Source organism: Seriola aureovittata, chromosome 3, assembly GCF_021018895.1.
Source record: "Seriola aureovittata isolate HTS-2021-v1 ecotype China chromosome 3, ASM2101889v1, whole genome shotgun sequence".
NCBI classification, from domain to species: Eukaryota; Metazoa; Chordata; class Actinopteri; order Carangiformes; family Carangidae; genus Seriola; species Seriola aureovittata.
In genome coordinates this window covers 8,003,033-8,027,390 of record NC_079366.1, presented here as the reverse complement: position 1 = coordinate 8,027,390, position 24,358 = coordinate 8,003,033, and the positions used below count along the sequence as shown (strand labels likewise).

General features: G+C 40.3%; 2 protein-coding genes and 1 non-coding gene across 4 annotated transcripts; 2 read left to right on the top strand and 1 right to left on the bottom strand.

The window, feature by feature from the left end:
• Nucleotides 1-1,538: 1,538 nt before the first annotated feature.
• LOC130163232 (ras-related protein Rab-33B-like) lies at nucleotides 1,539-4,905 on the top strand. The gene is made up of 3 exons (XM_056367239.1): nucleotides 1,539-1,873; nucleotides 3,908-4,086; nucleotides 4,259-4,905. The coding sequence occupies exons 1-3, from the start codon at nucleotides 1,655-1,657 to the stop codon at nucleotides 4,587-4,589; spliced, it is 729 nt and encodes a 242-aa protein (XP_056223214.1). The 5' UTR covers nucleotides 1,539-1,654; the 3' UTR covers nucleotides 4,590-4,905.
• A 5,693-nt stretch (nucleotides 4,906-10,598) lies between these two features.
• LOC130163240 (fibrous sheath CABYR-binding protein-like) lies at nucleotides 10,599-20,172 on the top strand. 2 transcript variants are annotated; one of them, XM_056367260.1, is made up of 5 exons: nucleotides 10,599-10,832; nucleotides 14,172-14,272; nucleotides 15,284-15,356; nucleotides 18,512-18,828; nucleotides 18,859-20,172. In XM_056367260.1, exons 1-5 carry the CDS (start codon nucleotides 10,760-10,762, stop codon nucleotides 18,970-18,972), a joined length of 678 nt encoding a protein of 225 aa, XP_056223235.1. In that variant the 5' UTR covers nucleotides 10,599-10,759; the 3' UTR covers nucleotides 18,973-20,172. The 2 variants fall into 2 exon arrangements, with proteins under 2 accessions (XP_056223235.1, XP_056223225.1); XM_056367250.1 differs by having other exon boundaries at nucleotides 18,512-20,172.
• On the bottom strand, nucleotides 17,377-17,468 carry trnar-ucu (transfer RNA arginine (anticodon UCU)). The gene is given in 2 exon segments: nucleotides 17,377-17,412; nucleotides 17,432-17,468. It is a non-coding gene; the product is annotated as a tRNA-Arg (tRNA).
• Nucleotides 20,173-24,358: the final 4,186 nt, after the last annotated feature.

Genomic DNA, 24,358 nt, shown 5'->3' with positions numbered 1-24,358 from the left:
CAAGAACTTCCCAGGTCCAGCCTAAAGTACTGACACCTGGCAGGGGCCGCCCCCCATGAGCCTGGTTCTGCCCAAGGTTTTCTGTCTGTTAAAGGGAGTTTTTCCTTTCCACTGTCACCACGTTGTTGCTCATGGGAGAACGTTGGGTAAATAACCACCTCCCAACTTGACTTGACATTTCCAGCAAGAACAATGATTGTTTCTCCCACAAGACATTACATATGAATAATTTATCATGTCAAATATTAATGTCAATATTAATAATTTATCATGTCAAACATTCCATTTTTTATTTGATCAACACCACCTGCACAGGAGCCTTCAGACAGTTGGTCTCATATTGCAAGGGAGTACAATTCAATGTTTTGTTTTCATCATAAATAAATGATATTTCACAAGTTGATTGTACTCAATAATTAATGAGCGTTAGTTAACATAGGAAAATAAACGTTGGAATTTTCTTTCTATCTTCATGTGGCAGAAATGGGCTTCTGTATTGGATCCCATACAGTGTATTTCATGTGGCAGAGGTAGAAGTCACAAGTTACATCTGTCCTGCTTTACAAAATGTTTTTGACTGTTTTTAAAAATCAGTCATTTTAGTCAAACTTTTGTATTTTCTATTCACCACATTTAAAGGTTGTGATCGTTACAAACTAAAACAACAGTCACATGATGAAGTCATGATGAACAGGGTGAAGATGCATCAACTGAAAGGAGCCAGATCAGCAGCTGCAGCAGAGAAGAAGCTGCTGGTGCCACTAGAGGGCAGAGAGGAGACACGCTCAGCTGCTCCCAGCCTGCAGTCAGATACATGTTCTACATGTTTACAGGATCCAACTGACACATGCACAAATTCAGATTCACAAATGTGCAAATTAAGTTTTTTACTTGAGAGATCCAGCAGTGTGAATCTGGTCACAGTATCAAATGTGAATTGAGTTTGTTGTGCACAAATATACAGATACAAGTCTAGTTTTTCTTCACTTCACAAAGGCTCATTTACATTTGTAAATCTTATACAACACAGGTAAATAAAATTTGCACTATGTACAGTTTAAACCAACACTGTTATTTGAAGTTTGATGTGAACTAAACACAAGTGAAACAGATGGGTCTCCATTTGTTTCTAAGTGAACTTGCTTGTTTGGGCTTTTATCACATTTCCACTGACTATGTGTAATAAATACAAACATGAGATCATTTTGAATTGTCTCTGGGATTTATCTTCGTGTGCATCCATATTTGTGCAAGTTATGTCAGAGGAACTAATTTAGGAAGAGGGTGATTGGATTAATTGTATTTGACTCCAACATTTGGGTTTTCTTTCATCTTTCAATTAACACACATTCTTCTGTCGCTTATTCTGTATATAGGAAATAAAACATCCCATGTAAGAAGGTGAAAGTAACTTTTTATATACAGTGTGTGCTTCCACTAGTTCCCTAGAGCTGGTTCATTGCGATTACCGTAAATGTCAGACCGATCGCGCACTCCAAACACACGCGCGTCTGGTTTGACCACGTAAACGTGAATGACGGTTGGCTCCACCGCAGTGTGAAACTTTGGAAAGCCTCTCTTGGAGACAGCGTTTGACGGCAGGGGCGTTTTTGCACTTAGTCTTCGACAGAAATCACTGTGAACAGCTCGTACAATGGAGTCATCTCTGGAGTTGTCCAACTCCTTGGGCAGTGTGTCCTCACTGCTGACCCGCTGTCGGACCTTTAAAGTACTGGTAATTGGAGACTCCGGTGTGGGGAAGACCTGCCTCACACACCGACTGTGCGCCGGACAGTTTCCCGACAGAGTGGAGGCAACCATTGGGGTGGACTTCCGTGAGAGATTGCTGGACATCGATGGAGAAAAAATTAAGGTAATCGATGAAGTTTCTTCATAACCTAAAGCAAATTAATGAACCAAGTGTCAGGAGATCTGTGTGCAAGTCTGAAGCAAGCAACTGTTTTTACGCACAACCAAGCAGTTCTTTTATTTTGAAAACTTCGATGACTAACTGCCTATTAAAACCAGCCACTTGTAGGTTTTATTTTGGTACTTTTTGCAACGATTTCAGTGCTCGTCAGTGGGCTCAGTCTAACTAAGGAATAAGTCTGTACAGACAAAACAGAAACCACTAAACCACCAGGAGCTTCGTTGTGAAAAAGGCCGTCACACAGATTCCTACAGGTTCTTAAAGAATGAACTTTTTTAAACAGTGTCTTTATCATGTTTTATACTGCACCTTTATCTCCTCTGTTAGCTCTCAATATTCTAAGAGGCTGTAATTCTGTCCTACACTGCAGTGAAGCTCTGCTGAAACAACACAGACCTATTTGTCTCAAACTGAGCCTGAGAATTCTCCGGATGGCAGAAAATCAGCAGAGCTGCTTGTGTTTGCAGAACTAACAGCCTGGAAATCACTGAATGAGGATTACATGCTTGATTTTAGTGAGCTGTGACTCCACATCAACAGTTTCATAAATGCATCTAATTCAAGATGATTTATAACTGATCCTGTAGCTGCAAGTTGTGTGAAGTTTCACTTGAGCTTCATCACATAAACATGATAAAGGCCTCTGATGATTTTATATCAAATTTGTGGGTGTTAGATAGTTCATGCTAATTCCTGAGTGTTTTGAAACGACCACATGACAGAGGAAGTGTCTGTGAGGGGTGACTGCAGATTTGTTTGTAACTTCAGGGTAGAGGAGTTTTCAAGCTTTGTTTCCAGTACATTCAACAAATAAGAGAACAGACCAGTCCATGTCTTTGGTTCAATGCGAATGTGTCATGTAAGAAATCCTAAAATGTCAGTGGCTGTTTTAAAGGGTGTTCAAAAGTGTTAAATATTGTGTTTTTATTAAATGGACAGTGACTGACAATATTGCCAGAGCTTTTTTTAGAGACTTTTGGGCCAAGTACAAGTCAGGTCTCAAGTCAATCAAGACAAGTCTTGAGTTGCTCAACAAAAGCTTTATGTCAGTCGAGATAAGTCTCAAGTCAACGCTTGAGTCAATCAAGTGTCAAGTAAAGTGTCAAGTCTTTCAAGACAAATCTTAAGGATTTGACGGCATGTCTCAAGTTTAGTCTCGAGTCGGTCAAAACAAGTCTCAAGTCCTTGAGGAGTCACAAGCCAAGTCTCAACTCAGGACATGTCTTAAGTCAATCAAGACCAGTCTCAGGACCTTGGGGTAAAACCCAAATCAGGTCACACATAAACATAAACAAATTCAAAGTCATTTGCAGATCCTCCAGGTCTTTGTGCTGACAATAAAAATAACACGGCATCTGAAATTGTTCCTTTCAGAACCACAGTAAAGCTGAGACCAAGCGGTTCAAAGCATAGACCTAATGATCAGATATTTGAGCAGTGTGCATTAAGCAAGGCCCTTTTTCTATATTCCACAAGGACTGCTGTGTAAAAGCTGCAGTGTTCACAAGGTGAACACTTGAAGGTTTTCTGATTTCAAGTCTCAAGGTTAAGAAATCAAGTCTAAAATAAGTCAGGTCCAAACACGAGGTTGGAAACGTGGAACATGGATTTGTCACCATACGTTTTGTGCTCATGTGCTAAAAGTATCAATTATGTTAGAATCACATGGTTTATCATTGTTTTCAACTGTCTTGCAGAGAGATCTGACTTTCTAACTATCAGATCATGTTTATTCCTTTTCTTTGTTCCCTCTCAGTGGTGATTCAGTGTGTGTGTGTGTGTGTGTGTGTGTGTGTGTGTGTGTGTGTGTGTGTGTGTGTGGTTTGGGGTTGTTCAACACATGATTTCTTTTCCTCTCCGTGCCTTCTCATTTATTTCCTCTTTCTCATGTTTTTGCCTCTACCCACATCCTCCTCAGTGCCAGCCAGTGAGAAGATAATACATGTTAATGTGTCATTTTCCCTCCTCCTCCATCAGCTCCAGCTGTGGGACACGGCAGGACAGGAGCGCTTCCGTAAGTCCATGGTGCAGCACTACTATCGAAACGCCCACGCCGTCCTCTTCGTTTATGACGTCACCTGCCCTGCCAGCTTCAGGGGACTGATTTCCTGGATAGAGGAGTGCAGGCAGAATTCCCTTGGACAGGAAATCCCCAGGTAACTGCATCAGCTTTCTGTATGTACTGCTACTCACTAAAGACAGGAGACAGTTTTTGATTTAATTGCGTCAAACGTTTCTTCATCTTATAACAATATTACTTATTTTGTGTAACCCTAATGTCATCTTCCTTCATGATTTGTCCCTTGCTGCTGCCTATTCTCCTCGCAGGTTCCTGGTGGGTAATAAGAGTGACCTCCGTGACCCCAGCAGAACTGAAGGCCAGGTGAGCCAGGAGCAGGCGACGAGGTTCGCCAAAGTCCACGGCATGATGTTTTTCGAGACGTCCGCCAAGAACCCGCCATTCAAACGTGTGAACGGTCAGCGAGGTGACATGGAGGTTTCATATCAGCGGGATAAGGTGGAGGACGTCGTCATGGCTGTTGGTGCCAAACTGAAGCGACAGAAGAAACATTCAGCAGCAAACGCTCTCATGTACAGCGGGTCCTTTAAGGTCCTGAGCAAGAAAAGACCAGAGAAAGAGGTGTGGACCTGCTGCTGAGAGACGGAGGGAGAGAGGGCAGACTGCTCACACTGAAGAATGGGACTTTTTAGCTCTTTATCACTCTGTGTGTGTGTGTGTGTGTGTGTGTGTGTGTGTGTGTGTGTGTGTGTGTGTGTGTGTGTGTGTGTGTGTGTGTGAGAGAACATATTTGATAATCTTCATTTTTGACCAATTAACATGTGACATACAGTTCTCGTCAGTCCCACAAAGACCTTAAATATTTATAAGAATGTGAGAATATATATGGTGTGTATATTTGTGATCTTATCATTTAAAATTGTTGGAAAATAAAAAACTGTGAATGTTAACATTATTTGGCAGACGGGTTGATCCGAATGACCTTTCAGCACAGTGTTTATTTTCTGCATGTGTGGTCTCACTGGGAACTAACTGGGGCTGGGGCGAGATCCCTCTCAGTCTCCATTTGTTGTAGTGCCATTTGCTACAACAGTTAGATAGTGCACCATGAACCACCAGACCTGGTTTTCTCACAGCACTGAAACACTATCCACCTTCAGACATCTCAAGATGGTTGGAGAAATACAGAGTTGACCATATGAGCGTTGAAAATACTGTAACAGCTGGCAGTTACTGGCAAAGTGGCGCTATAGCCATTAAATGTGGGTTTAACACAGACAGAGACCTTGGACGACATGAGGCATTCATGTTTTGTTTGTTTTTAGTTCACTTCCATGATTCAGAGCATGGAGTTTAACACCTGCTGCTAAATTTACTATAATTAATAATAATTATTATAGGCTTTCATCATTACTTTTATCAGTAGGAGCATTGCAGTTACCATTATATTATTTTTGCTGTTACTGCTGCTACTATCACTATTATAGTGATAGTAGCCCCCCAACCCAACCCAACCAGTTGAGGCAGGTGCCGCCCACCCTGAGGCCGGTTCTCCTCGAAGTTTCTGCCTCTTAAAAGGAAGTTTTTCCTTGCCACTGTCGGTAAGTGCTCGGTCTTGGTGGGGATAAAGAGACGGTCTAGACTTGCTCTATTTGAAAAGTGCCTTGAGATAACTTCTGTTGTGAATTGGCACTATTCAAATAGAATTGACTTAACTACATAAAAAATCAGAAAAGGATCACAACTGGACCTGCATCAAGTGGACACTTCCATGATGTCACAGGGGCTTTCAGAGTTAAGTAAATGGCGTTCACCTCAGATTCCAAGTCACAATTTCAACTGGAAAACTCAGATTTTTTGGAACACTCCGATTTATCCGACTTTATACTTAATAATATGGAGGTGCCTGAAACTGACTCACTTCAGCCATATACCCTTATTTAATGTAATTTAACCCAGATATTGAATATAGTGTTATATTGTCAGAGCAAAGGATTTAAAAAACATGACTGCTCTACCGTCCATCGAATGTAACCCTCCCTCCCCTGCAAGTCCGTCCCAGGTAGACTGGGTTTTACATACAGAAATTTGTGCCATCAGAATATTTTAATCAATACTATTCTCACATTAAAAAAACATTGTGGCTTTAAAGTCACAGAGAAATGGCAGCTGCATCATCTATAGTTACTGTTAAGTGACATATTTCCAAGTGAAACTGAATATGCTTTTGGAAATGTAAAAGAAATGTTGCCAATTGACATCTGAATGAACAACTCAAAGATATGCTATTGCTCAGCTAGCTACTATGAGCAGCAGGACAACGGCTAAGTACAGGTTTGCCAGTCGACTGCAATCACATTTGATTGGATAAATTTATATACGTTCCCCCAAGAGCAGGATTCTCTGTATGAGAGTGTCTCGACTCATTATACTGTATGGTGCTGTGTATACAAGTAACTTTGGTGCAGTAGTTTTAAGATTCAGAACCATCTAATCCTGTCTGCTAAGGGTTCTCCACCATAGCATTGTGTCCAAATGGACAAAGCGTCACAGCAGTCATGCAACGGTCTTGTGCATGAGCAATGTGGGCGATGGAAAGTGTATCACATGTGCTGTAATTTTGTGTGTAATCGATGATTCAGAGGTCATCACATGATGAGGGCAAACCTCTTCTGCTCAACAGAGAGGTATGTGCAGCTGAATGCGGGTGAGTGTGCACATGCAAGTGTCACACTGGTGCAACATTCACCAGCCCAGTGGTAAATGTTGTTCTCTACACTCAGGAAAGATGATAAGAGAAGGAGGAGATAGGGTTTTTAGTAGTTCGTTTACATTTAGCCAATTTGCCATGACAAAACTTTTAAATAAAACACAATGTACAAAATAAGTTAAAAAAAAAAAAATCATCTTGAAGAACAAGCATATTGTATTTATTAACAATATTATCATCATGAAAAAAAAAAAAAATATATATATATATATATATATATAAATAAATGTTGTTTCACTTCAACATTTCAATCCTCTTTGTTTTGTTTTTGTGCTTAGGAAAGGAGTATTTTTGTGCTATAAATAAAGTTGGTTTAAAAAAAAAAGCCTATTGTGTAAGTGTGTGTATTGTATTGTGTGTGTGTTGTGTAAGTGTGTGTATTGTATCGTGTGTGTATTGTGTAAGTGCAGTCGGATTCTCTCAGCGCTTCGGTTGTCTTTTCCTAATTCCTTATGAATTCTCCTTCACATCTTTCCTTGACCTCAGGATGTTTTCCATTGCAGTCAAGGGAAAGTGGTTAGGAAAGGAGATTATTTTTTTAATAACCAATAAAGATAAGATAATAAAGTAGGCTATAGTACAACTGTATCTATTAAACCAAAAAATAGTGATGGTAACTTAACAAAAGAACAAAACACAATGCTGACCACAAACAATCCTGTCACACAAAGTGTTTCCACTGCTAAAGATTAAGATGGAAATCTGGCTAGACATATAATGAGATTTGTGTTCTCACATACACACTCATGTTTGACATTAGTTGCTAACTTTTAGACATTACAATTACAAAGATAGCTGTAACTCTTCCTAATCTCTGAATATAATATGGCTAGCATAGCTGCTAACCTTTGGACATTACAAGGCTACATAAAGCTTTATTAAACAGTGCCAGTAACATAAGCTGCAAACTTTTGCCCTCATAGATTAAACAGTAACATAAAATGAAAACATGTCAGTAGTATTGGCTGCTAACTTATAGAAAACAAGACTAGCATGAAGCCAAGCAGTGCAATGTCACATTATCAGGCTTAGCATTAGCTGCTAAAGAGCTAAAATTTGGACATTATGGCTGTGTCCTAAATCACTCACTGCTCCCTATACAGTCCACTAGAGCGAGTTCGACATTATGTCGTGCTGTCCGAATGTATAGTGAGAATTATTATACCCTATATAGTGGACTCATAGTATCCCACAATGCATGATGAAAAGTAGCCTAGTACAAAACCGATGGTCAATTACTGTTACTTTTGGACATTTCAGGGGTAGAATTAACCAACCGTTGGACACTAGGCTAGTATTGGCTGCTAACTTTTAGACCTTACAGCTACAAAGATAGCTTTAGCTCTAGTAAGAGTGCTTTATATGTATTTATCTATATGCATTTCTTTGTTTGTTTTTTATTCCACAGATGAGCTCACTACTCCTCTACATAGGACTCACTGGATAGTGTTTCAGAAAAGTCAAAAATACTGTTTAAGAAATATCAATTGTGATATATAGCATACTATTTAAAGGTCAATGCAACATTATGTATTATGCTCAAATTGTTTAGTTGCTAGAAAAGGCCCAGCCTGTTTCCACCAGCCATTTACAAGAGAGGAGCAAAGTCTTCAGACCACTGAGGAGTGCAACAGGTTATTTATTGACATGCAGCCTGTAAATTTTGATTTTGTTTTTCTACTTCAATAAAGGTGGACATTTGTACTTGCTTTATATGCTTGAAGGTCATTTAGGGCCATAGTTTGAAAAAATACTAAATATAACATTAAAATATAACAAAATAACAAATCATGAATGTGAAAACGAAACCCATAAATTATCAAATAACCAAACATGTAAAGGAAAGAACCAAATGGTAAATGAGACAAAAATGTAAATGATAAAAAAGGCAAACAGAAAAAACTGTAAGCAAAGAATAAAATCTAAAGGACTGAACTGAAATCTCAGTTCAGCGTTCTCGTCCTTGGCTTATGTTTACAGTATCATTTTCTCATTTATTTTACATTCACATTGTTATTTTTTTGCTTTCAAACGTTCTGTCCTAGATAACCCTGTGGTGATTACAGGAGTTCAGGAGCTAACTATTTGATTTGGAGCTGATTTTTATGACAGCATTACCTAAGTCTCTTAAACACAGAGGCATGACTGAAGTTACTTACTTTGCCTGTGAGATCTGGTGTCTACACAAGCTGTGTGGGTTTTAATGTTAATGACAAACATTAAAGTAATATTAACAATAATGAAATGATTATTACAAACTACTATTTCAAAGTAGGAGTAGTATTTCTAAATTTTACATTTCGTTTACAAAGTGTAGTGCCGCCACCTCATAAAGAGGGCAGATGACAGTATTTGGGCATTGGAAACTTTAAAAGGGACTTTCCAAATAAAGCAGGTCAGCAGGCCGGAGTAAGTGCTCAAAAAAATGTGAATTTATTAACAAAAATATTGCCAAATAGAAGAAAAATGAACCTTGGGAAATTCAACAAAAAAATAACTTAAGCTTTAATGTCAGAGAAATAAAATCTGCAGTCCCACAACAAGCTGCCATCTGCTCTGTCCCTCCCTACTGTCACCTGACTGGCAGCTGATCTTCTCCTTTTCACCTGACCGGAGCCTACCACCAGCTCAGGTAAGTATGGGGGGGTGAGCAAATCCTACACATGCCTGTCCAAGCACCAAACCCCATACAACCACTACCTACTCACTTCTGTTACTGCTGACAATTCCCACTTTACAATAAGCACCAGATATTGTACAAGTTTCAATCCAGTGTCACCTGCTGCAGAACAGTTCTACCCCTCTTCCCACATACTCATGCCTAGTCCCTAGCTACTACTAAGAGGACCTAATGACACACACCTGTTTCCCCTTTCCCTGACTGAGCTGCTGATCAACCCCACTCACCTAGACAAACAACTGAAAATATACAAAGTGGGCCAACCCTTCCAACATATCCAACATATCAAACCTACAAACAAAGATCAACCACATCTCACAACCAATGTATTGAATAATTGAGCCTGAAAAATGAATAGACACATCCAACTAAAATACTGATGAAATAACAATTACAAAACCAGGGCCAAGTGAAAAGGGAATGGAGCAGCCTTTTCATACAAAGACACAAGAGTTTGAATAAAAATGTTGTATTGTGTGTGTTTGCATGATTATGGGAAATTATTATTCATCACACAAAAATAATAATTGTCATATAATATACCATTATCATAATTACAATCATTATTATTAAATATAAAAGTGTTAAGGCAATGAGAGAGGAAATAACTCCGGGCATGGGTTATATTTTACCCAGACTAGTTTATTTTACTCACCAGGTTGGATCAAAATATTGAAACATGGATCAAACCAACTCAGCGTATGTTCTGTCCCATATGGTAGGGTTAACTTTGTCTTGTTTGTTTGTTTTTTTGAGTGTGCACAATGCAGGCCCACAATAACACTCTGGCACAGTGTGTATTACGCAACCACAGCTCACTGTCTCTTGCCACGCAACCAAATGGGACTGTAATCCACTTGGAACCAGAATGAGGGATGTCTGATCCTCCTCACAATCACAGCAGAGTCAACATGATGTCATATCCCATTCTGAAGAGTGATTTCTATGAATGATTAGTGAATTAGACAGCATATCAAAAACTGCAAAAGTGCTACATTCAACAGGTCAAAATCTGCCTCAAAAGAGTCCGAACACAAGCATTAGAAAATATTACTATAAATACATAAATAATTACAGTTAGAAAAGTTCTTCTAAAATAATCCACAGTAAATGAAGAAACCTCAGATTTCCATAGAATATTATTGGAAATTTTTTTTTTTGGCTTCAAATGCTGTTATTTTCCCTCGTGGCCTGTAGATGTCGTAGTGGTGAGCTGATCTTTTCTGAAGAGGAGGTGTCTTCATCATCAACTGAGCGCTCCTCCTCGTGTATCTTCAAAACCTGCTGGAAACGCACAGACACACACACGCACAGAGACAGAGACACACTCGTGAACCTGCCACCGATAACCGAGCAAAGATGTTCTGCAGACGGGCATGGCAGAGAGTGGGGCCGCTGGCACGGAGGGCTTTCAAACCCACACCCAGAAATGGTGAGTCGGGTTATTGTTAAGAGACTTTTCAATTACTGCTCGATTGTGTGTGAAGTTAAGTGAAGTAATTAATTAAGTAATCAGGCACGTGCGTTTTAGCAGTCTGGTTCAAATTAACTGTCTTACTGGCCAAAAATTGAATTCTAACAACTGTCTTACTTGCAACGTTAACTCTTGTTTGTAAAAGGATGATTTGTGCAGCAGTGATTCATTCAAATCTTTTAATCTTCTTGGTCATGTGAAAGTGTGTGAAAGTCGCAGAAACAGATATATTTGTGGGTTTTCCACTGTGCAGAGTGGAGCTGCAGCAGTTAGTCTGTAACAAGGAGGTGTGTCCTGCTTTGGGAACAGACAGTTCTCACACACTCTGGTTATGAAAACGTGCATCGCAGACAACAAAAAAATCGCTTTGATTTTATTTTTTTTTGTTTGTTTTTTTTATTTTGTAGGCTACATTAAGCACGCTTCATTTTTGCTTCAAATGCAAGTACTCAAGTTTCTAACATGTAGTCCAGTGTTTCCACATTTTCACAGGACACCTTGTCAGAGTAACACGGTGTCCCAGCACTCTTTAATGAGTAGGACCACATGGAGATCAGCTATCCTCTACACAAGTTTCAGCCTTTTATTAAAAATGCTATTTGCAAAATAAATAAAATGTACAACTCTTTATATTAACATATATATATTTCATAAAATATTACATGAATAAATAACTAAATAATTTACATTTTAAACCTGACTTTGGAGAGTTTGCATGTGAGCAGAGGGATTTGAGACTTGATCACTTGTATTTTCAGGACGCTTTCTCTTTTCACGCGTTCCTGCCCAGATCATCCTTCATTTTGTGCTGTGAGCATGTGGAATTCAGCCTGAGGGCAAACTGCTGCTTCAATTTCCTGTTTTAAAAACTTGTGGCAAAGTCCTGACTGATGCTGCACAAACCTCAGTATGACATGGAAGACCACAGTCGGCCATGATGGAAGCTTTTGTGCTTCCATTGAAGTAGATCTCGATAACCGGTTGCTACTTTGAAGCTTATGTAGTGAATATAGGAAAGGGAGCAGAGGTAGATGCTGTAGGCTACTGCGCTCTAATTGCACAGCACACAAACAGAGCACAATAGCCTGTAGGTAGTACTTATATGCAGCAGGACTGTGTGACAGGTCCTGTCATGGTTGTCCTGCTGGTCTGCTTATTATCCTCTGTCCTTCTGTCACACTCAGCACATATACGCTGACAAACAGAGGCAGGAGTGCGCACGTTCATCCAACATGCATGGCCACATGTGTCACTGCTTCCCATCTTTGTCTGTTGTTGCCTGACATGCATGTCTGTTTTTACAGGCTGGAACCTCACCACAAGGATTAACTGATTACCTGTATAAATAACCTGTACTTGGCCTTGTCCCTGCATGGTGCTGCTGTGTCATGGGTATTAGAGGAGGAGGGAGAGAGGACTTACTGCTGCATTTGCTCAGCGTCCATGACAGGACAGTGTTCAGCTCTGTTTTACTCACGTATATTTATCAATGTCTCACTTTAGTGGTAAATGTCAATATTAAAAATGTTCTTCATTAAAAATGTAGCTGGCTCTGTCCAAGGGTAACGAATACAAGTGTTTACCAAAATGGCAAACTCACATTCACTTTATTGGTCATAACTACTGCAACATCCTCTTGGAGGCAGTGGAAACAAGTTGTGACCACAACACTGACATATCGTCACCTTTTTAAGTTGCTTTTAACAAATTGTTTCTTATTTACACATCCAGCAGTTAAATAGCAACATACTCATTAATTTGGGGCCGTGTTTCTGGCCACCTGGCAAATATAAGTCACTCTCTTTTAGCTCTGTTTGTGGTCTCCACTGACTCCCAGCTCCTAAATGCTCCATCATCGCTAACTGTCTGTCTTCTGTTTGGTGCTGAGCCGGTAGTGTACAGTAGCTATTTCTGAAAACGGCACCATGAGAGCGGTGACAGTGAACCAAAAACAGTACAGTTGGGGGTCGGACAGCTAAACAATGAGCTAAAACAGCCTATAAAGCTCTGAAAAGCTAAGGGGAGCTGCAGGTTCGTCACTACGTGCGACCACTTTCACGTTCTTCTCAAAGTTCGGACTCGGTTCTACATACTCGTAGATGTTTCACCTCTCAAGAGTTCTGACTGACTGGTGAGGATGTCACTCGATTCATTAGTGCTCCTGGTGGAACAGGAATCCATTAATTGATTTACATATTATGAAAATCAGTGACGGGTTAGAAGTGTTGTGACTGCAAGGTGAACAATCATTCAGGTCTTTGTGTACATACAGGATGTCAGTGTTAAAGTCACAGGAGGAGTTATGATTTACCTGAACACATGTATGAAACATGGCAAGAACAAAAAGGGGGCGGGTTGTACCGAACATCGTGCTCTCTCACTGCTGCAGCTGGTCTGCTCAGTTAGCTGCGTAAACCATGTGCAGAGTGTGTAAGTCGGGATATCATGTACTATTCATGTATGTACTCTTTGGTGTGTGTGTGTGTGTGTGTGTGTGTGTGTGTGTGTGTGTGTGTGTGTGTGTGTGTGTGTGTGTGTGTGTGTGTGTGTGAGTGTGTGAGAGAGACTAGGTAGGAAGAGATTAGGCTGAGGCAGTGTTTGGGATGCAGGGTGGATTTATTTATGGCCTCCCCTGCATGCACCACTGGCAATCCTCTAAACACCAGTAAATCTTTTTACAGGACTTACAAGCCGCTCCCCGATCCACCACAGTAACAATAGCCTATTAAGAAGCCTTTAACAGATCCCCTGTTAGTCCTGACATATGTGTTTAGGACTAGTTCACATGAATTCAAGTCCAGCAAATCGTTTTGAAATAGTTTGTTTTGATGCAAGTCTAGGATTGTGACGCAGGAAGCGTTTCGGTGTTTGTGTGTTTGCTGCGGGGGATTTAATTTAAGGGAGAGTTCTGTGTTTAGCTTGGCTACAGCTAAATCTTTCCATCTCCTCTGCTACAAATGACCAGAGATTCATTGTGTAACTGGATTAGCGGACATGTTGACACTGTCAGAATGCACTGGTCATTGTGCCAAATGATGCTTCTCATGGACTGACAGTTTCACAAATGAAATACCACTAAATTGTTAAATGAATCATAGTTGTTTTGTTTCATTTTGATTAGGGATACAATAATCAATGTTGTGTTCAGTCATTGACTCAATGACGGCGCAAATAACTCGTTACAATCTGTTTTGAAATATTGTATTTATGAATAAATGTAAATCTCTTTACTAAAGGTCAGCGTCCCTGTTGATTTACCATACTAACCCTGTCACTCCGCTCTCCTGTGTCTCTCAGCGGCTCCAGTGCGACACATGGCCTTTGGCGTTCCTGGTGGCTCTACCAACATGACGTACTTCCTTCTGTGTGGAGGAGGCCTCACTGCTGCAGTCGTCTATGTGAGCATCAAAAATTTCAGATTTTTATTGATATTTTATACTTGTGTTGTTCTGCTATGATTTCTATGAGTATCAGGGGTTTTCTTGTGTGTGTGAAGTACTTTAAAGGTCCCATATTTTACACATTTCAATTGTTTTATTTGAAGATATATTTGTGGTTTTAAGAACCAAAAACCATCTCAGTGTAGTTTTACATCTCCTCTCGCAGGCTTCTCTCTGGAGCTCTAGTAACAGGTCAGTGAGCCAATCAGAAGAGAGGAGGCTCTGAGCCTCTCTTCTGATTGGCTCACTGTTTTCTGAGTTATCAAATAAAAAATATAGCAGATTTCAGGTAAACACTCAAGAGAAACCAAATTCTGCAAGGTTTGATGGTAGGTCCTGGTGGGTGTGGCTTGGGGCAATGGCTATGAGCAGCGATTGCTTTGCTGTGACATCACAAAGTTACAGAAGTCCTGGCGGCTCATTTTAAGGCTTAGTTTCTGAATACAGGCTGTTTTGCATTTCTCTGTGGACTGAGGCTTTGATACTGTCACAGTATTATATAGAACCTAGACCTGCTTATAAACAAAAAAGAAATCTCACTTAATACAATATGGGGCCTTTAATACAGTGTATGTCAACACTTGAGCGAAAACGTGAGAATGTAATGATTGAACCAGTTAATTTGTGATCATCTTTCTGAAGTTTTACACTGTGGTGAGTTTACTGTTGTAAGCTGGGAGCAGCCTCAGGACAGACTGCACTGTGTTCAGCTCAGATGCTGAAAGGCAAAGAGAAAGTTCTTTGTGCTTTCAGACAAACTCTGCCACATGCAGCCAATGTCTGGACAGACCTTCTCCCTGTTTACTGTCAGGCTCTTGGTAAATCACTAGTCTGTATCAGCTGTGCTGGTTCATGATAGCCAGAATGTCAGTGTTAAGTGACATTTTGTAATACCTTCACCATTTTATACTGTTATCGTTTGGTGTGTGATGGAATGTAAGAAGTGCATATCTGCCCTCCTTCCCTCAGGCTTACAAGACGGTCAACGGTGACAGTGAGCGCTATGAGGACAGATTGGCCAACATGGGCTCCCCAGCAAAGGGTCAGCTACACACACACACACACACACACACACACACACACACACACACACACTACACTCTCACAATCTCTGGAGCATAACATTCAGTACAAGAAACCTCAAACTGTGTGGTTGCATTTACTAAAGATAGTGCAGACAGCCCAAAATATAAAAACAAATTAATTTGAATTTGGGGATTTGTCTAGACTGAAATGAATAGATTACAGACATAGAATATTTACAATTATACAAGACTAAAAGTCTACAGCCATGCTAGTGAGGCTGCAAAGTAAATGCTAAAGTTAAGCAGGTATAATGTTTGCCATGTTCACTGTCTAACGTTGATTAACATTTGCTAATTAGCATTAAACACAAAGTAGATTAGTTTCGCAGGTATTTGGTTATAAACCAACGTACTGGACAAATCCTCAGACCTGATGATGCACTACACGAACAGTTAAGGGCTCTCCAAAGTGATTACAATTCACCCTCTGGATGTCTTTACCAAATATATTGCCATAGCAATCCATCTGATTGTCAAGGAGATATTTTGTTTTTCTGGATCAAAGTGGTGGACACACCAACATAAAATTAACACATTACGTAGCTTTCGCTTTCTGTTTCTGTTTTTTAATACAAAGCTAGCTGGCCTGGAAATACCAAACATTAACCCATCAGTTTTATCACTTCCACACATTTCATGAGAGATTGATTCGTACTATACAGAACTTTTACTTTTTCCCCAGATCACATAATGACATAATCTTTTTTTTTTTTTTCTTTGATATTTTTGTATCTGACAACCTCAAAACTCGGATATCCAGGTTTTAATCAGGTTTTAAGAGCCATGTTTTTGCTTCATCTACACAGTATATGTACTGAGTATTGATGAATGAAATGGTTCAAATAAAATGGTTGATAGTTGTCAGATGAGGTAATGAACAGCCTCTGTAGCTTTTTCATCTGATACAGACGAAACAGAAGAAGAGAAAGCAGAAGATCTCACTGTATTTCTGAGTTGGTTCTGGCTTTACCCCCCAAATATCAAACATGGTTGAATGATCACTCTCAATAGCTTTATCTGCTTGTCTGTTTTGATTTCTGTCTGCAAATTATTTGTCCATTCAGCCACTTTGAGCCTGGAGAGATTGTGGCTCTGCGCCCAGAGCAGCTAACTAGCCTGTGATGGGGATAAGCGGCCACTGTCACTGGTTCTGTTGTGTACATGCGGCCTGGAAGTGTTGTTTTTAGTCTAAAGCTCTGCTCCCTACAGCGCTGGAGACGGTACTGATTTGGTCTTTGAACTGGCCAGTGATTGTATTACGTAACTGGGCAAAAATCTAAAGGAAACAAAACAAACAATTTCACAGAAACATCTTAATGCACACAGTGTTGGTGATTAAAGTGATTGTGATCGAGGTTCATATTTCCGGACACATTATCTGAGTAGTCATCACTGAGCGTCTTTACTGTGTAATTTAGTGTACAATTAGGTGGGTCGTTGGACCTGTTTTGGCTCCTTGTTAAATCACTCACTTTAATGTTCTGATATTGGAACTGACAGCTAACCCACCGCTTCGATATGAGATCAAAGAAAACATGTTATCATAATGACTCTCACTGGATGTTGTGAGTGTAATAAAGACGGCATTAAAGTTGAGGCTCACTGGTGGAAACAAAACTGTTGCTGTCAGGGCAAAAGTTTAGTCACATTTTTAGAGCTGTACCGTCCTGTAGTTTCTTAATTAGCCTGGTGTTACATCACAAATCTGTGTCGACTCAAATACGTGTGAAGAACTGCAATTCGTATCAATATCACATCCATTGCTATTAATGAAGTAACGTTTAGTATGCTGTGGCTCTTCATTTCCCCGTTCAGCTTTTCTCGCAGTTGTTTCTCTGCTGTAACAGACTTTATATTTATGTAAGCGCAGGATCAGTCTCAGATGATCCCGCAGTGGAAACCAGACAAATCCCCCTCGTCCTAACACACGGATTTAGTTAGTGTCCAAGTGTTAACTGTTGTTACTTTCCAAAAGCACGACTCTGGTGGGACTCGAACCCACAACCTTTGAATCACTTCTCCAGAGCTTAACTAGAAGTCCAATGCGCTATCCATTGCGCCACAGAGCCATGTGTTCAACAGATGAGCAGGAGGACTACATCGACACTCAGAGGCACTGAAACTCATTTCACTGTCGTAGTGGAGCATGAATGTTTTCATTATGACATTCTTGTTTTTCACTATTTCAGTTTAACAATGATTGCACCTTTTTTTTTCTTTTTTTTTTTATCATTACCTCAAAAAATACAAGTACATTTTTTTTTTTTTTTTTTTTAACTACTTCTTTTTTAAGGATAGTTCTCTATCTGTATAAACCAAAACTGCATTTCCTTTAGCGAGAGACCAACCAGCCTGTAGCAACAGTGACGCCGTCAGCAGTTATTTCTGTCCCTCTGATGACTTGTTAGGATTAAGGATTATCCTCCTCTTTACTCATATTATGTTGACAGTTTTAACAGCAGCTGCGCCACCTTTTAGACCTTTAAGACCTAAGCTCTTGACCTTCTGTGTGTTACCAGTGGACAGGAATTTGAGGTCAAATAGTTCAAATCGCACTTTTTTTTCTCTCCCTTTTTTTTTTTTTTTTTTAAAAAGAGGTCTAAAAAAAACTTTATTGCCCAGCTGGCCAACTGGATTATGGGAGGCAGCTGGTGGCTACAGTTTCAGATTTTGTCCCTTTCCTTTGGATTTCCAGTGCTTTGATGTTCCCAGGTTTATCTGAGGTCAACAGAAATAGTTGAATGGATTGGAAGAACAGTTTGACCTCTTCACCTCGCGCTCATCGCAGACATGTTTGTCTCATTACGTCCACTCCATTCTGAGGAAAGTTAATTTTATGGCCCAAATATTGTTATTCCCAGAGCTATTAGTCTGTATGCATGAAAAAGTATTTACCCTCACATCTATATCTGTAGCTGCAAAGAAGGATTTTCCTGACTCTGTCAGTTATCCGCAGGAAAAACTGAAACACGCGTCCAAACAGCCAAAACAGGCCAAGAAATCTATGGTACATTATACTAGCTGTTAATTTTCATTGTGCACATAACAAGTAACCAACAGCTCTGTCAAAGAAGGTTGCATTCACACATTTCTGTTTACTCTTTCTCTGCAGCCTCTTCAGCACCAGAGGCAGCTGAACCCGCCCCAGTGGAGGAGGCAGCGCCGGCCATCGAGGTCGTCTCCGAGTTGGTACCTGCTGATGCAGTAGCAGAGACGGCTGCCGAACCAGTCGTCGAGGCCGTGTCTGAAGAAGCCTCTGAGGTGACCGTTATCGAGGCTCAGGTGGAGCCAGCAGTCACAGAAGAAGCCGCTCCACCTGCAGCGATAGAGGAAGCTGCTCCTGTCGCTCTGGAAGTCGTTGCCGCAGTGGAGACACCAGCAGAGGCCCCCGCAGCAGAGGCCCCCGCAGCAGAGGCCCCCGCAGCAGAGGCCCCCGCAGAAGAGGCCCCCTCAGCAGAGAGCGCTGGTACGGCTGCAGTAGATGAGGTCCCTCCTGCTCCCCCCGCTGAGGCAGAGACTGAGCCTGCGGCCCCTGAGGCTGAGGCCGCCCCTGCTGCAGAGGTGGCTGCATAGAGCTGCCATGGCTCAATGTAGTTTGGCCAGAAAGGAGGGCGAGGAGTTAGTTGTGCTGTGTCCCACCTCTCTTGGCCCAGGAAAAAAGGACTCATGAACCCCTATTTTAGTAAAGGAGCATTAACATTTAGTTTTCACTTCCTGTTGGTTAGTGAATACCACTTTGGGGTTCATCTGTCCGGTTTTCAGGTGCCTTTCTTCCCTTTACCTCACCCCAACCTTCAGAGCCAAACCATAAGATTTGGCATTAGGCTGTCTGAACAGATTCAGTTTGGAAAATTCAGGGTTAGGGTTTCTATAGAAATGATCTTCACCAGAGCAGAGCTAATCCAAACGATGGTTTGGCTGATGTACAGTTAATAGAGGAGTGTTGCAGTAGGTCATATAAGGGATAGAACAGAGTTGATAACTAATGTTGTTCTCTGTAAATTAATATTTGAAGTGCCCTTAGAAACAGGACATGGTCCTGCATCTTGTTCCTTTACTTTACTCTAAAGATGTCAGCAGGGTGGATGGATGCAGTCCATTTAAGAAACTGTTTTGTTTCTTTTGACATCCTTTGCACTTGGTCTTCCTCTGCTCAGCAAATTCCTACTTCCAGCTATGTCCTCGTGAATCTTTGCCTAGGTTATGATTATAATGAAAACAGTACTGAGATGAAACATGAAGTCAGTCTGCTTCATTCAGATTTAACTTTCACTGTGAAAAGTGACCAAAAACCAGCTAGTGTTTCTTTTCTAGTCTGCAGCTCTCGTCTGGTCTTGATAAAATCTTTTTTTTTTTTTTTTTTTCAGAGTGAGACAAAGTTAAAATGGGATTTTCTTCCTCCCTCATTTTCAGAATTTTACTTTGTCTTTTTGTCCCAATACATTCACATACTTTTATTTCCATTATGACCTTATTAGTTATCTATCTGCAGCTACACCAGCCTGCACCTACTTCATATAACTCACCCATGTGTCTACATCATGACAATATTTTTTCCAGCCTTTTCTCAGAAAGCCATTTTTCTTCAGTGTTTTAAAGACACTTCTGCTCCATCTTGTCTCTTTAACTGTGAAGCTAAACTTTCAGGGAACACTACAGAAAAGGAAATTGATCACTTCTACGTCTGAACATTGAAAGTTGTCATTATGATTAATACAGTTACTGGATGATAAGTGAGTTTGAAGTGTTTCAATAAAGACAAAGTTACTCTTTTTTTGGTTCAATATTGCATTTTTATTCTTGTGTGGTGAATGTATGTATAATTGAAGTTATGATTTTTTAATTTTTTTGTTTGAATGTTGTTTGCAGTTATCAAAATTCTGGGAGGTTTTGTCCAAAATTGGATCTGAATCAGTATCTGATCTGTCCAGGGCTACATACTTTCAACACTCCTAGATGCTTTTGCTTGTTGCTTTGAACACAACATGTGAAGAATGTGACACAGTAAATATTGTGATAATTACACTGTAGATATAGAAGCACCCTCCTCTGTAGAAAATGTTTCCCTTCCTGAAGAATCCCAGTGCCACGTTCATGCTCCTGTGAATCCAAGTGGAAGATTGACTGACAAAGACCTTAAGAACTATGCTCAGATCATTTCTGATCAAGTGAGTGTGTATAGCCCTTTATCACAGGCATGTCTCAGAAGATTGAAAACTGAAAGAAGAGTTTGCTGAGATGTTAGTAGTCCATCAGCAATCGCATCATGTTTTTTGTGTGCAACAACAAAAAACAAGGTATAAATCTAAGCGAGAGACACAAATGTACCTAGAGTAAATATATTCATCATGTATAGCAGGCAGAGACGGGCAGCACTCAGAAAACAGGTTCTGCTCAACAAGATTTGGGGGAAAAAAAAAAAAAAAGTTAGATTTTTAATAAATCCTTGAACCACCACATGCTTACAACTATACTCGGAAATTCACCATGGACTCCATTGTTACAACATAGATTTGTATCGGCTGTTTATTTACATTGACGAGTGACCAGTGCAGTTTAAAGCTGCCTCACAGACAGGATAAGACTAATCCAAGATTACAGTGCTCATTTTTAGGGTGTCCCGGTGGTTCGTCAGGGTGGCGTGACAGACGGGAACATCACAGGACACCGAGTGGCAGACTACACCTCTGACTCCCATTACATTGTTTACCAACACATAAATGCCATGTAACTAAAATCTGCGAACGCTGTGTGGAGATCACCATTAAATTCATCCAGGGTTATTCCATATCTGTAAAGCTATATTAAATGTTTCTATATTGAAATTCAGTGCTATCAAAGCAATTCTCTTCTAAGTGTGAAGAGTGCTCACCAGCTATACCTTCTGTCTCAGGACAACCTTTTCTAAAAGGAGGAGCATGAACTGGGCAGGTAGTCTCCTGTAGAGTCTGTGGTGGCTGTAGACCATCCAGTGATAGGCATGTGGTCAAGGTAAGTGGAATTTAAACAAAACAGCTCAGTATATCACTAAGAAAATAATTGACTATGTTTAACAGATGTTGAATCAGATAGTGAATATAAAAATACAATACTATTACAGTACAGGTTTGCATCATACAGCAGTCACAATTTTCATATTTGATATATATTTTGATCTTGATATTAAAGCAATTTCCCTGCATACTGACGACTGGAATGTTGTTTCTATGAGACATATCTTTCTCAGCCGTTACTTCCTGTTCTCCTTCCCCACTTCAGAGTCTATGCCAGATCTGCTCACAGCTGTGAAGATCCTGGCCAGCTCCACAGTTGAGATCGCAGCAGCTTCTGTTGGTGAGACGAGTCTGGTGGAAGCTGTCCGACAAATGGAGGAAGAGGGAAAAGGTTTGGAATCCACATTGGAGGTGGTAGAAGGAGAAATCCTGGAGGTGACCAAAGAGGTGGTAGCTAAGGAAGCAGCTGAAGAGCCAGCAGTTGTAGTGAGCGAGGAGGAGCTGAAGACTGCAGAGGCTGGTGCTGTTGAGGAAGTGGCTGATGCAGAAGCTGTAGAAGCTCTATCTGCTGAAGAGGTGATGACCGAAGAGGCATCTGCTCCAGCTGCAGCAGAGGAGGAAGCAGCAGCGTCTCTTCCTGAGGAAGATACAGGTTCAACACCCGCAGTGGAGGAGGCGGGAGCGGTTACAGATGAGGATCGGACAGCGGATCCCGAAGCTGCTCCTGAGGAAGCTGTCTCTTCGACAGAGGCCTCACCTCCTGAAGATACAGCTGAGGAAGTCACACCTGCAGAGGAGGCCACCACCACTGCTGAAGCTGCTCCAGAGAATGAGACGCTGCCAGATGAGATGACGCCCGCTGCTGACACATCAGTGGAGGAGGGAGCAGACGAAGCCTCGGCAGAGGAGACAGCTGAAGCTGTGTCAGCAGTTGTGGACACGGCTCAGCTGGCTGCAGCCTCCACTGGATCAGATCTGGAAGTTCTTTCAGCTGCTGAACCAGAACCTTCATCAGAGGCTCCAGTACATGAGGCAAAGCACTGCCACTCCTGCCACTCCGCTCCCTCAGCAGGAGAGGAGGTGGTGCCACCTGCTGCTTTGGAAGAGGAGCTGGTCAGTGAAGGAGAGGTGGATTTAACACATGAGGCCAAGGAGGTGGTGTCACTGGTAGAGGGACAAAGTAAGAACACACTGGCTCCCAGTCAACTGTTTCTGAACACCGCATGCCTATCTTAGCATCACCTTCAAAGTTACATAATATATATTCCTAATGTTTTGTCACATCTAAGGCAAGGGAATCATTACAGTACTGTTTATTATTAGTATCTGTTTAATTGATAATTTTTTGGGACTTTGTATAAAAGTGGAAACAACAGAAATGAGCAGATTATCTTGATTCATCAGCCCACAGGTGTCCAAATTTGATCTTCCCTAGTACAAACAAGCCTGTTAGACTGAAAGTGGATCATTCAAATTTAACCACAATATAATAATATCAAATAAGAAATACTTGTGACAGGTTTATGAAATTGCACTAATGCATGTGTAATCCCATATTATGTTCATTATCTACATTCAAAAATTGAATGTAACTTCAAGGTGATGAATCACAGCTTGTATTAGACAATATTTAAAAATAATTGACTAAGGTATGTTTGTCCACTGATCCCCTTTTTGGTAACTTTGGTAACACTTGACTTTTTAGCATTCATAAGCAGCATATAAACATTTAATATATAGTTTATGACATGCTATAATATAGTTGTAAGCAGCCATATATGTTTATTAATGTATGTAAACTACTGTCATTCACTGTAATCCATAACAGCTGACGGCTGGTGTATAAAGAGAAATTTAATGACAATATAGTAAAACACAATTGTAATATTTATGTCTTCACAGGTAAAGTTGTTGACATTAATAAACACTTAATTATGTCATTTTATATTTGCTTATAATGACATTATAATCTTTGCTTACTGCTTATGAATGCTAAACAGGGGAACCAGAGTTTCATTATTTTTTTTACCAGGAAGAGTTTGACATTTCAAATCCCTCAGGATTTCAGCCACTAGATGGCAGCACAGTAAACATTTACACACCGACTTGTACCTCACAGGTGTAACTAATAATAATTACTTCACTGAAGTAATTATACATAAATTATTGTGTTTCAATACACAAGAGACTCAGAAAGACAATCAGCTAAAGAAAGATGAGATGGACATTTTCACAGGGTGACTTTCAACCTGTGTCTCCTCTGTTCTGAGCTGACATCTTTAATGATGCCCCAGCTGACACTTCAATTTTTACATGAACTAACCTTTCAATTTGAAAGCTGTCAGATCCTAAGGACTCTCAATCAGTGCTTGATGAAGACGGGTGCAATGAACAGCCCACCTTGTTAAACCTACTTAGAAACTTGCATCAAATGTAAAAATGTTAAGTCCATCTAAATGTTTTGTTCATAGTTTTCTGCTATTTTGAGTCTTGAACACTTTACTGCTGTTCACTTTATCCCTTGAAAAGAAAACAGAATCAGAGTCTACGCTGTGTTTGGCTCTGACCAGATGTATTTCTGCCTGTATCCACAGAGCCAAAGGTGTCTATCTGGACTGTAAAAAGCTGCTCAGTGATGTAATAATACAATTAAAGAAGGTAATCAGTTAAAAGCAGCACAACTATGAACGCAGCTGTCTGTGTTGAACTAGAGATAGTAGAATGGACATCTTCAGGATAAGGATTATTCTCAGACAGCTACATTTCAATGCTCAGAGCTGGTGAGGCCAGTGTGACTCATAGACACTCCAACACTTTCATTTATTACAGAAAGTGTTTCATAATGATGCACGTTATAAAGACTACACAGATATGTAACACATGTCCATTCTACTTATTTAATCTAAAGTATGTTGCAAAATCATATAGTCTTTTACATTAAACTAATGAATTTCTACTGTACAAAA